General features: G+C 49.1%; 2 protein-coding genes across 2 annotated transcripts; one reads left to right on the top strand and one right to left on the bottom strand.

Annotated features, from left to right (window-relative positions):
• Nucleotides 1-60: 60 nt before the first annotated feature.
• On the bottom strand, nt 61-801 carry PpBr36_07349 (uncharacterized protein; the record flags this gene model as incomplete). The annotated part of the gene is made up of 3 exons (XM_029894486.1): nt 61-122; nt 185-411; nt 557-801. The coding sequence occupies 3 exons, from the start codon at nt 799-801 to the stop codon at nt 61-63; spliced, it is 534 nt and encodes a 177-aa protein (XP_029748507.1).
• Nucleotides 802-1,021: 220 nt separating this feature from the next.
• PpBr36_07348 (uncharacterized protein) lies at nt 1,022-3,667 on the top strand (the record flags this gene model as incomplete). The annotated part of the gene is made up of 6 exons (XM_029894485.1): nt 1,022-1,066; nt 1,367-1,452; nt 1,546-2,890; nt 2,959-3,215; nt 3,454-3,566; nt 3,591-3,667. 6 exons carry the CDS (start codon nt 1,022-1,024, stop codon nt 3,665-3,667), a joined length of 1,923 nt encoding a protein of 640 aa, XP_029748506.1.
• Between the last annotated feature and the right edge of the window lie 9,659 nt (nt 3,668-13,326).

Raw genomic sequence — 13,326 nt, 5'->3', positions numbered from 1 at the left:
CGCCTCTCGACTCCAACAAATTCTAACAAGCTCATGAGACCTCGCTGATCCGTCTCAGATCTATTTCTCGCCCCAGTAGGAGTTATAGCCAGCGGCCTTACGTCCAAGACCCCACAGGCTCACTATAATTTGACATGGTTAGCCTAACTCACTGAAGCCTTGGATTCTCTGGAATCGCACATACATCCGAGACCTCCCCAAAGACCGACGAGGTAGGGAACAAGCATGTATTTGCTCCTCGGGTGCTGTATGACGTTTGAGTGTGAGCGAGAGTCCAATTGCCGCGCCACGCTATCCCTCGGGTTTCCTTCCGAATAAAGACTCACGATCTTCCAGACGCGCTGGTGGTTGCGGTAGGCAGTCTGGTAGAAGCGCTGGTAGTAAGGCACCTTGTTGGGTGCGTTGACGAAGCTGCAATTGGAGGCCATAGGTCAGCTACCGGATCGCAGCCTGATCGTACGATTGACTTTCGGATGCCATTGAGCCATAATCGGGGCAGCGATAGGACTATGGTGCGCCTCAAAATGTTCCCAAGCTTCTTCGGAAGAGGACTTACGCCATCTTGTCGGTGTTTTTCGGGGCGTCGAAGGTTGTTCGGTCGTCGCGAAATATGGTGATGCTATGACGGGATATTTCTTGGTCGTTTTTGTCCAGGTCGTAATTCCATGAGCTCAGATTCGCGGGCCGAGCCTCACCCGGGCAAGCTGTGCCTGGCAATGCTGCCTGAGGCTGCAAATAATTGGGAAGCGGGTCCGTGCTGACGACAGTTGGCGCCAGGTAGTCGGGGCGGTCATGCCCCATAATTCAGCCCACCCTGACGCCCTGCCGTTGCTGCGCAAGGTACTGGGGAGGGGCAATCAATTGGTGCCGTCACGGGAGCTCCAGTCGCGCAAACAATCGAGGTCAGACATCCGAGACTGGGGAAGAGAGATCCTAACCCGACGGAGCCCTTGCAATGACTTAGTGCCAAACAACATCCGGAGAGGCAGCAAAGGCCGCTTCTCTTCACATCTCAGGCGTCATGTTTTCCTCCAGCTCGGGGACCGGCAAGAAGGTCCCTCCGCAGGTAAGGCCGTCCTCGCCCCACGTTTTCTCTGCTTGGCTTGGCCATAGGTGGTGGCTCCCTTTGAGCCTTGCTCAACATGCTGACGGTAGCGGTCCGTAGCAGGAGATGGTCCAAGTCGGTATGTGACCCCCCCTCGCATGCTTGCCCTTGGCAAGTGCGTTTGTCTTTCCGCAACGGTCTAGGTTGCTAAAAGCTACAATGGCACGGGCAACAGACCGATCAGAGTATGTTATGAACCCCCGAAGCTTTGCTTCGCTTGACTGACTCGGTATCAGCAGTGCTTCTCCGTTCTGGAGGCAGCCCTCGACTTCGGCACGGAGTCGGGATGGGAGCAAAATTGTGGGCGCAGCGTACTCGCACGCCGATATGCTCAAAATTGATGCCCTGTATGCGCTCAGGCGTTTGTAACTGCGTTTGCATATCCTGGTGGACGTTGCTCTTAGCTAATGCGCACGCGCACATTTGCCCGCCAACCTCAGGAACGTCTCTGGCAGCTCTTCAAGACCACAATCACGACCGCATACACCACCTTCGGCTCCTCCTTCTAGACCACCGAAAAACATCATGACGTCTCCGCCTTCAAGACCGGCGCCTGGGCTGGGCTCGCCGCCGATCAAGTCGTATGTGAACTTCCTCTCTAGGACCAACGATGACTGGAAGTTAGACGAGGGCGATGATTATGAGGATTACGGAGATGACGACGGCGACGACTTTGGCCTACCCAGCCTTTCCAGCTCTAAGAGGAGAAACACGCGGAGGATGGCGGAGGAGCAGGAGAGGAGCGGTAGTCGTTCTGCTGCAACAAGCCCACTTGCGATGCGACAATTTGAAGACACTGGCGACATAGCAATTGAGCGACCTTCATCTGCATATCCGATATCCAAGAAGAGCGAGGGCAAGATATTAAGGCCGCAGTACAAGGACATTCTGAAAGACCCAGCAAATGCTCTACACCTAATCAGCCACCCGTCGACACCTCACGATGCTACACCTAAGGAAATCGATGCGGCAAACTCCAGGATAACAAGAATCAATAAATTCAAAAAGATTCTGCAGTCAACCTCGATACCGTTGACAGAGCTGAGGGCTTTGGCGTGGTCTGGGGTGCCGGAAGAAGTACGTGCCATGACGTGGCAATTGCTGCTCAGCTATTTGCCAACAAGTAGTGAGAGGCGCGTTGCGGTATTGGAGCGCAAGCGCAAGGAGTATCTTGACGGTGTTCGGCAAGCATTCGAGAGCGGCAGTGGTGTCAAAGCCAGCAACAGCAACCCTGCATCGACACCGGGCAGGGGTGGCAGGGGCCTGGATGAGGCAATTTGGCATCAAATCAGCATCGATGTGCCACGTACGAACCCGCACATCGAGCTTTACGGGTATGAGGCGACCCAGAGGTCACTCGAGAGAATACTGTATGTTTGGGCCGTACGGCACCCGGCTAGTGGCTATGTACAGGGTATCAACGACCTCGTCACACCGTTCTGGCAGGTATTCCTGGGTACCTACATTACAGACCCGGACATTGAGAGGGGCATGGATCCGGGTCAGCTACCGCGGGCTGTACTCGATGCAGTGGAGGCTGATACGTTCTGGTGCTTGACGAAGCTGCTGGACGGGATTCAGGATCACTACATAGTTGCACAGCCCGGAATTCAGCGGCAAGTCTCTGCATTACGGGACCTGACGGCCAGAATAGATGAGCAGCTGGCGAAGCACTTGGAGAAGGAGAATGTCGAGTTTATACAGTTCAGTTTCAGGTGGATGAACTGCCTCCTCATGCGGGAGATCAGTGTCAAGAACACCATCAGGATGTGGGATACGTACATGGTGAGGATATTCGCGTTCTTTCCTGCCACGAAACACCTGAGACTTTCACTGACTAATTTTTTCTGTAGGCCGAGGAAAACGGCTTCTCGGAATTTCATCTATATGTTTGCGCGGCGTTCCTGGTGAAATGGTCTGCCAAGTTGACCAAGATGGACTTTCAGGAGATTATGATGTTTCTTCAGTCACTGCCTACCAAGGAATGGACTGAGAAGGATATCGAACTGCTGTTGAGCGAGGCGTTCATCTGGCAGAGCCTTTACAAAGGATCATCAGCGCATCTGAGGGCGCCTTCGTCCAGCCGAAGCCCTTCTATGGGCTTTCAGTTGTAAGAAAATACGAGTCACTAGGCTAAAAGGGGTACTACATAGGGAACAGAACCCCGCAATTTTAATTTTCATTCAGCTACCTAGTTTCGTGAATGTTTGGCAATTTATTGGGAAGAGTTGTGCCTGTATCACGGCTTTCCGGATTCGATCATATGATTTACGTTCCGTAAACTTACGGTATAGGACGTTTCCATCTTGGCTAAAGACGAAGTTGGATGTAGATTTTCGATTGGACAGTGGCAGGAGACACAAGGCACTAAGCCACGTTTATCTCTCGAGGCACAACATCCTGGCAGTTGAGGCAACCTCCCGACGGGGTTTATCTGAGACAAGAATATATTACGTAGCATGTTAACATTATCGGGAAAATGCAGGCATATATTATGACATGCATGACGAGCCCGTATACGACGATCACCTGCTGGATGATGTGGTATCTATAAGTGTGTGACTTGATATGTAGCCATAACTTGCTTCGGAATGGGCATCTTGCCGGTGGGTCAGCAACCCAAAAAAGTGCTCGCGTTCCAGTTGACAGCGAGAGTGTAGCTTTTACCAGAATTAAGTAAAAGGCACCTCCTATTAGACCCCATGCCCTTGTGAAGTTCCAAGTCTGAATACGGTCCAGGCATGTCAATCAGTCTAGTTCTATCCCATCCAATAGCCCCAGAGTTGAATTAAGGGGGGCCTGCATTACTGTACAGATATTCATATCTTGGCGACGTCAACCGTCGTGATCCTTCCGAACCACGCTTGTATCCTGTGCCACCTCTGTCAATCAAGTGTATTTGGCGTGGTGTCTCTCCCTGGCGGCCTCGAGGCAACACCTGAAGCCGTGTATCTCGATCCATCCACATGACTTGCCGATTCGATGAGTTCTTCGAGGGCATAAAATATTCTTCTATTTCGCTTTGTATTGATATTAGCGTGGCTCGGGTCCCTCTGAAAGCAGTATAAGCCTGTTGCAAACTTGCACAACTTGACATCGAGCTGATCAAGTCCTCATCTGTCTTGCTCCCACTAACTACTAAGTGAGACAGCCATCTCAATCAATGGTTTTCTGTTGTGTCACGGTAACAGCAGAGTACTGTTGCTGATGCTGCTTGTCTCTTTACTCATTAGTACATACAGACCGGTGTAAGCCTGGCTGAATCTATAGCCCCGGTTGATCATTGCAGATATTTCTAGTATAGACAATACTTGGGGCGAACCGTGATACTACCAAGGCATTCATTGAGCACAGATCGAATTTTCCGCAGGGAATTTATTATTTCACGCTTATTCTATCGAGCAATTCTTGAATACGCCGTTATCATCAGTTTCTTGACTGTCGATGGTAATAGTCAGGTTCTGGTGCAGCGTTATCATGCCTCAAGCCTGAGAAGGATACAGCATCGCCATACACAATGAAGGGCCTGATCAAAGAAAATATTTGTACACCCATAGTGAGAACAAGTGACCAGGTCTGGAAGCACCATGTAAATAGCTGGCTTTTGTCACTCCTGTATCTAGCAAAAGCAACCACCATGTATCTATGACCAAAAAAAATGAAGCGACTCTCATTCTTCTTACGTAAGTGTCTTGAGCCCCCACTGAACGAATTGAGACCACAAGTATAAGCGCCCAGGGAGTTCATCGACGAATGGCTATGAGTGAGCCCATGTTGTTTGTCGTCATTTACTTGGTCTGACTGACATATCCTCTAGCAAATACTGTTGCATGTTGCTATCAATACATTCGTCCGACTTGAAAACAGCATAGCATTGTTAATCAGGATTCGCTACGACAGATGCCAAAGTTAGAACCGGAAATAATTATCCGTAAAAGTTATCGATCTCATCGCCCATGCGCTCCAACAGCAAAGGAAATGGGCGCAACGCCAATGGGTTATCCGCAGACATGGTCAAAAGCACATGGTTCTTATCCGACGGAGAAGCTCAACTGTTTTTTTATACTCATGGCTTGAACTCGTGGGCGCTGACATGCAGGAGACACGCATCCAAAAAGACGTAGAATTGTATTTGGATGATGCTCACTTCCAACGATGGGGCAGGGCAATTAGACGTTTTCCGCAAGGTAAGAACTTGCTTTTGGGCCAGAAAAAGCCATAATCGAGGAACGGCAAGCGCCATTTCCGCTAACCGAGCCACGGGCTTCTAGAAAGTAACTAGATCCAGAAATGGAACAAAGTGCATTCCGTCAATCGGCGGCCTTGACCAAAGAAGAAGAAAAAAGATTGGAGGACGCGCGAGCTTTCGGTCGGTCGAAGAGAGCTGAACGTACTCTTAGCCTCATGCCCATGGGCCTGCATATCTGTTTACTACTGAACCTGCATCTGCGTAAGAGAGAGCATGGTTGAGGGGGTTTTGCTCATGAATTCTCGAGACCAGGTGCAGCAAGCAGCAAGGCAAGTGTGGAAGTTCAGGGGGCACGGACGGGTAGGCGCCCCAAGCCACCCGGTAGCGAAGGGAATGAAATGCAAGCAAGCACTTTTTTTTTTTATTTCTCTGTCAAACCTTTAGCTTCTGTTCCGCCTTGGATGTGAAAGCAAAAACAAAAAAAAGAAAAAGGCAGCACGCGAGCTTACTAAAAAAGAAAAAACATCCGTGACGGCGCTTTGACGTTGTATTCTTGTTTCCTTCTCTTTTTTCTTTTGTTCGAACAAGCAAAACCATAGTGAACCGCGATGAATGAATAGAAAAGGGGCCACCACAGATGGCAGCCGCGCAAGGAAGGACGGATGAACGACATCAAGTCTCTCTGGGACCGACCGCCCTGTGTGATGCCGCAGGTCTAGGCGTACAGCAGGCTCACCGTCATCCACAACATGAGGCCGTAGCTACTTGGGGCAAACCAAAGGTGTTTTGTCCGCTTTTCTTTTTCTCCTTTCCTTTTCACCGCAACGTGCTTTCGGAGATGTCATCCCACCGCGAAAGGATGTATGCGAGGTAAGGTGTGTGTATGTAGGCATGCTTTGAGGCCAGCTCAGCGTCACTCCATCACTCAATCGCACAAGGGACAAGTAACGGATTGGACTGACCTGAACTGGGATGGGTCAAACCTGAAAGATGCCCATTTAGTCTAGTCTGGTAAATGTCTACTTGCTTCTTCTAATCCGTCTGCTCAACCTCTTCACAAGGCTCATTTCCGGTGGGAAAAGTTGTCACCAAATCAGTGAATCGTCTTTGAATACGCAATAGGTAAAGTCCCGGATCTAAAGTTACCGCAGTGTTTGCAAATCGGCGCATCGGTAATCAACATACCCGGGCAGATTGGGCATGGTCAAACGTCAACAAACAGGAAATGGCACCTGGAGACAAGAACGAACCCGAGCCAACTTTTTTTTTTTCACTGCCTTGCCTTATCTTACCTACCTTGGAATCGAGGCCAAGTACGTTCAAGGCATGTACAGCGCATCCAACCGTCTGTAAAAATGGAGAGAAATGGACATCGGCAGACGAAAACTCGGAGTGGAGTCTATGCATTTGCATTTGCCTTGAGCTTTGAAGTTTAGGTTTGGCAGTAGGAGCCTTGGCAAAAAGCACAAAGTAGTAGTCGGCAACACAAATTCGGCGAAACCAAAAAAGAAAAAAAAAAGATAGATCAAAAAAAAGAAAGAAACAAGAAACTACAAGGCAAGTTACATTTAAGGCGGTAGTTTAATTAGCTACAGGAACTAGTTTCAATTTCGGGATATAAACCTGCTGGGTTGTGTCTTTTCGCTGCGCTTTCGTTCACCCCATTCTCGGTCCCTCGGTAAATATGGGGGAGAGCAGATCGGGGATCGGACGACGAATAGACTAATTACTGGAACTGTACCTACTGTAGTGCAGCTATCCAGGTAGCTGCGCGGAGTGAAAGAAGATTTCTTGCCATTGTTTTGAACAGACTTGAGCTGTCATGTCTCGTGGCTCACCCCCCACTGGTTTTTTCCTCTTTCTCTTTTTTTTTTTATTTTTTTTTTGTCTTCCTCCTATTCTTAATTCACCCTTTCACTCTTTGTTCGTCCGAGTTGACATGGGCCGGTGTCCGGATGTCGATTGCTCCATCGACCGCATGAACTAAGAATCGGTTGAAACACTCAAAAAGTCCAGGCGACGTCGCAATGCCCTTTGGTTTCTTTTTTTGGCGTCAGACTCTGAATCTTCATGCATGTCATGTCAGGCCCCGCCTGCCCGCCGTCATCCGATAAAGTGGATTGGTTTTCTTTTCTCCTTTGTCTTTGATCCTGCTATCCTATCTGCTTAATACGTTGAGGAGAGATGATGGCTGCAAGCCACACATGGGCAATGCACAGCAGGAAGAATGATTCAGAGGGGGCAGGGCAAGAAGGATACAAGATCAAAGAGAAGATTACAGTCATCATTGTTCAAACGCAATCGTCAATTGGGTTTTGCTGTTCGTGTTGATTCTTTGCGCGGTAGGCCTCCTTCATTCTTGTCATGCGACTCGCGTCCGCAAGCAGCCGCAAAGTGGCGGCTCTCAGCGAGCATGGCTGTGGTGAACCAATTGGCGTCGGTCCATGTTGAGAGGGTCGGGCGCCGGGGTGAGAAGGGAACATCCCGTAAGCTACCGCAAGGGTCTGGCGAGATGTCGAAAAGTTGCAACCCCACTCGGAACCCTCAGGTAGACACAGACGCCCACCCACCCACACACCCCAGTTAAGTTTTGAGATGCATCACAGCCAGGCTGAAACATGGATCCCTTCAAACTCCAGGAGCCAATCGGCCCTCGACTTTTCTCGACTACTATGTTCAACGTGCAAAGAAAATAACCCCCCCTTGCCCCCCGCCAAGGACCCAAGGGGGCCAACGGCTGATACGTCACCCGCTCCCAGACCTTGCCTTATTCGATTTTAGAGCCTCTCTTTTCACAACGTACCTCGAAAATCCATCAAGCACGGTATACTGTCAATATTACTGGGAACAATTGAGATGGCTGCGAGTCGTGAAAGTCGAGGCGAACGAGCTGCGAAGGGACCGGATGGACAAGCTGTCAAACAACCCGACTTGAGTTGCATACCTACCTAATCGCCTAGCTGACGACTGAAGTTCGCCTTGCATGAGTTCATAACTGGGAGTAAGGTAGGACAACTCTTTGCTGCATAGTTGACTAGGCTAGACAGGAGGAAAAAAAAAAAAAAAAAAAAAAACCCGACCACCGGATAGCGCAACAAGCCCATGGCGCGACTAAGGAAGAATATGCCTGGAAATCTCGTAACACTCCTAGACTAAACTTGTTCTAGCTCTAGGCTCCCCGCATTCAACTAAGAGGATCCTATTTTTTCCTGGACATCAAACCGGATCCCGAGAGAAGGCCTGGGCATTGCACCTGTCAACCTCCTTACGAATACGTGCCTGGGCAGTCATACAAATCGCCAGTCTAGAACAAGAAAATATTTGAGCTGAACTAGAGGAGCTACGACGTAAGCAGAGGAGCTGCAGGCGTTGGATTCTTTGCAGCTAATGACCGTACTGTCGTATAATCCTCCACATCATCCTAAAGCGGCATCTTTCTGTCCAACTCTCACGCGACAGAAGCTTAAGCTGATGCTGACGAACATGTGCCGAACATTGCCACCCGAACACAGAAAATCCAGCAGATGGGACGCTGGCGATCATCCAACGCGGAGAGCCTGCCCTAGGTAAGGTATACTATACTATACTTGTCTACCACCTATAGCCAGCAACTGGGTATGGGACCACTTCTAGAAATAGTTTAATCAACCCGGCGACCTATCATTCAAGTTGCTTACATACATTGCACATCTCCACTTTAGTCTTTGCAGCAGGAGAGCAATTAACTATAGAGTACTCTAATACAGGTACTACGCACAAAAATAAGAATCCTGGCACATCAGGCTGCATGGGCTGCTTGAGGAAACCAAAAAAAACCCAAACCATGGTGCTTTTTGCTTGGCATCCCAATCCATCCCATTCGTGGCCCGCCTGCTTGCCTTGCACGCGCATCCCTCTTCCCCTGGGTGATCGAAGCCCACTATTTTTACTGATACTGTACTGGAAAATATGGGGCACTTTGGTTTCCAGAAGTCTCAAAGTCACCAAGGATCCACTTAACGGCCAAACGACGGCGACCAAGCCGTTGGACATTGTTGCTGCATATTTTTTTTTTTTATGTGTTCTTTTTTTACTTGGTATTTTATTTTGAATTTTTCCCCCTCGGGGTACAATAGTAATACATTTTGATTTTTTACTTCTCTTTGCCGCTATCGGTCCTACTGCTAACTTACCACCAAAAAGTAGGCAGGCACTCGTTGTTTTGCTTTTTTCAATATAGCACAGCCCAAAGTCTGTCTGACTCAGGCCGTCGAAATCATTCCATGTGCTTTTGCTTGATGGGTTGCGAACAGCACCTCACATGCGAAAAAAAAAAAAAAAAAAAAAAAAAAAAAAAAAAAAAAAAAAAAAAAAAATCGTGCCATCGATACTTGCACTATCCCTATTTCATGTACAGTATGGCCCTCTTGTAAGGAGACAGCGGTGTCCTTCCCCGGTTGCTGTTAGTAACTCACCCTCAGTCATTCAAACAAGCACATCCATACAGTACAATTTCAAGTGTCCCATCTCATCCCTTCTCTAGACAGATCATCATCCCTGTGTCTGCTTTATCCTTTTCTTCAACGGTCATACTAGCCTACAATGGTTGGCTGTTCGGCATGTGCCGGCCACACCAGAGGCACAGCACACCAACGATAAATCACCAGGTGGGCTGGTTTGGGGAACCCTGCACCCGCCCGTGACACCTCCTAAACCCCCACCAGAGAGAGAGAGAGAGCACATAACCTTTTGCGCTAACTGCTATTTCGCAGCTCGTCAACCCCTACTGGGAACGAGGAGCAAGGAAAGGGGAGGTACAGTGCCCTGCATGTACATACATAAGCTTGATAAATCACAGTCGTAGTGAGGATACGCGAACGTCTGTGTGCAATTCCCAGCGACGCCAGATACATGGTTGCTGCAATCTCGCGGATACCGTACGGTGTCCCATTGTACCTGATACGGTTGGGCGGCAAGTCCGGTCGCAGATGCTAACTGAGCCCTGTCCCAAAAAAAGGTACAGGTTTCAAGCTCCAATCCCAGGTCTCACGTCGCAGATCAGCCGTCCCTGGACAACTCCGCCTCAATTTTTCTTTCCTACTCACAAGTATACAGATATTTTTTTGCCCTCCATTACCTAAAATACTACCTTGCCAAGGATTGCATTTAATCGCCGTGTACAATGTACACTGCTAAACCCATTCTTTCTTGGAATATAGCGGCGCCTTACTTCGGATGTTACCGGTAGGTGGAAAAGAACTGCGCTAGCAGCGGTTCGACTATTCTTAGAATGATTGAAAAAGATTATATCCAAGAAAAGAAAAGAAGAAAAAAAAAAGAGAAAAACTCTGCATTGTATCGCACCGTACGGCCAGTTACTGTCGCACACTGTCATCGCTGTTTCCTACCAACGGCGAGCCTTGAACCAGAAACGGCATGCTTGGGTATACCAGAGAGCGAAAACGCTGTCCGAAAAGACACGCAGAGATGCATCTAGCTCAACAAAGGAAGAGATCTGACCAGGGTTATTTTGTACAGGCGCTGCGCCTTGGCACTGCACGTATATGACGCCGCTTACCATCAGATGCTCGCCTACTTGGGAACAGACGCGATAATTTCTGATTGCCCTTGAAGCAATCACGCCTATTCAGGTCAAGCGCCGTGGGGCCTGTCTGCACCAGGCTACCAGGTCGCCAGATGTACGGAGCACGTCGCTCTCGCTACGACATGCGCGGCGATTTGGCACAGCCAAAACCCTTGTCGGTCCGGACTCATACCCCTGGGGAGATCATATTCGGTTCAGACGACTAGCCCTGACGTCGCGATCTACGGCCGACAAAATCTGACGCGCAAGGATATCTTCTAAAACGTTAGGTAACTTGAACATACAGAATCAGAATTTTCATCACCTCTCTTCTTCCTTTTTCCCTTCTCCTATTTTTGACCATATAATATCATCGTCTTTTAATATTGTATGGCTTGAGATGGAATTTCTCCTGAAAAAAGGGTCAGATCCACTCGCATGGAGAAGTCTTTACCCCAGTATGCTCGCCAGGCGCGGCGGCCCGGATAAGGCACCGGCAAGGAAACAAAGTAAAAAAAAAAAAGTCAATCATGTTGGCTCCTGCTAGCAAATTCATCTACCAACTGTCAAATAGGTTCATGAAGTTGATACTGCCCGGCTTTTGTGGCTTACGCTCACTTCCCCTACAAAGTAATCACTTGTAGAGCCCTCCATCGGGCTCAGATTTGGGCCTTGTCCTTGTGGCACGCACCCCTGTCACTGCTCCGGGACGCTCAGGGGGTATTCCTCATACAGCTGCCATCGGGGGTGCGACGGACCACCCGTGCCCAAACCACATACTGTGGGGAAGTTTAAACATGGACCAGCAGTAACTTCCTGTTCAATGCGAATGTCCTGCCCTGTACTGTATGTCCTTTCCTTTTTCAAGGGTCGCCATTTCTACTTTTGACCGGTACTCGACCAGTCTTTTCCGCTTCTTATCTGAAGGTTTCATGCCTTTCTTTTCTGGCGAAAGCTCAGCTCAGTAAACAAACATGCTAGTTTGTCTTTCACCGTGTTCGCGCTCGCACATCATCTTGTCCGGTGTAACCACGATATAGTTTTGTAAACTCTTTTTCTTCTTTTTTTTCTCTTTTTTTTGTGCTCCTTTTTCTCCATAATACTTCACTGCCCAGGTATGTGCGATTTTAAGTTTTCCTTCCCACCATCAACAGAATACACACTGCCATCATGACCACCACCACCACCAACACCCCCATCAACTCTCGTTTTGTACTGCACGTACTACACTGCCCACACCCCCCTCTACGAAGCTATCACGTCCTTTTGGGTTTTCTATTTTCTCCACTGCTTGTACCTGGCTCCTCTCAAAGTGGACGGACTGGCACGTACCCGAATTCCTGTGCTTCGGCACTCTGGACGTGCTTTTGGTTACCACTGCTTGCCTGTCCTTGACAAGGCCCCCTTTCCTCCACATCTCCTAATCGCCGGGGCTTTCAAAACATGAGATGCTTGTTGATGGGTCACTACATGGGATCCCAGGCACCGTGGCTCCGGACAGTATCCTTGCGGTAAATTTGCACCTACCTGCCTCCATGTTATTCCCACTGCAGGCGTGAAAATAGATCGAGTGCCTTGCATCCATATGGTATCTCGCTCCTCCTGGCCTCTCTCTCATCTTGTCTGGCCTGTCCGCGTACATGTCCGTCCCCTCCCCGCCCAACAGTTTTTATTTTTTTTATTTTGTTTTTATTTGTTATCCTCGTCCGCAGGAATCTCTAGTTTCCTGACCTGAGACGTTGCTTGGCCCTGTCAAACTTCTCAACTCTTGTTTCCTCCATACTACCCGTCTTAACTTTTCGTTTCTACTTTGGACCTCGCTCTATCCCAGTCTAGTCTGCCCTCCAGGCGAGGAGAACCACATTGCGACCCTCCTCCTCTTGACCCAGCACCGGCTACCTTGTGATAGCCCGGAAGATTTTCACTAACATCCCAGAACGCCACAAGGGGCAGCCTTCCGACCCTCGAACAACTGGGTTTAAACTGTGCCGATACCGACCTGGAGTCGATCCATATTCCGTTTTGAGACGTTTACTTTTTCGAGCTTCCCTACATAGTCCAATCTTTTTGCCCCTCCCCCCTCGCCTCTTCAAAGACGATTCAAGAACAAGGACGGGACGAGCTGGAAATAAGTCACCCCAGACGTACATCCCCATCTCTTCTTCTTCTTTTTTCAACTTACGCTTCATCACACGAGTCGATCGTATTTTTTTTTTTCACCACATATCATTATTAATTTGTTCCACCCCGTTGGCTTTTTGGTTCCAACGGTTCGCAAATCACCAAACCCTCAGAGAGGTACGCGCCCACCTCCTCCACTGCCAACCCGTCCACTTAAGACGACTTATTAACGGCTCTCTCTCCCGGCCCCAGAGCGTTTCGCGTGTTTCAATCCCAGTTCGGCCTGTCAGTGCGACTCTCAAACGTCGATCCAGTCGACAGGTCTGATAATCATATCAGCCTGGGTTC

The sequence above is a fragment of the Pyricularia pennisetigena genome, chromosome 1, assembly GCF_004337985.1.
Source record: "Pyricularia pennisetigena strain Br36 chromosome 1, whole genome shotgun sequence".
NCBI lineage: Eukaryota > Fungi > Ascomycota > Sordariomycetes > Magnaporthales > Pyriculariaceae > Pyricularia > Pyricularia pennisetigena.
The sequence above is the reverse complement of the archived record's forward strand: the minus strand, read 5'-3'. Positions and strand labels throughout refer to the sequence as shown.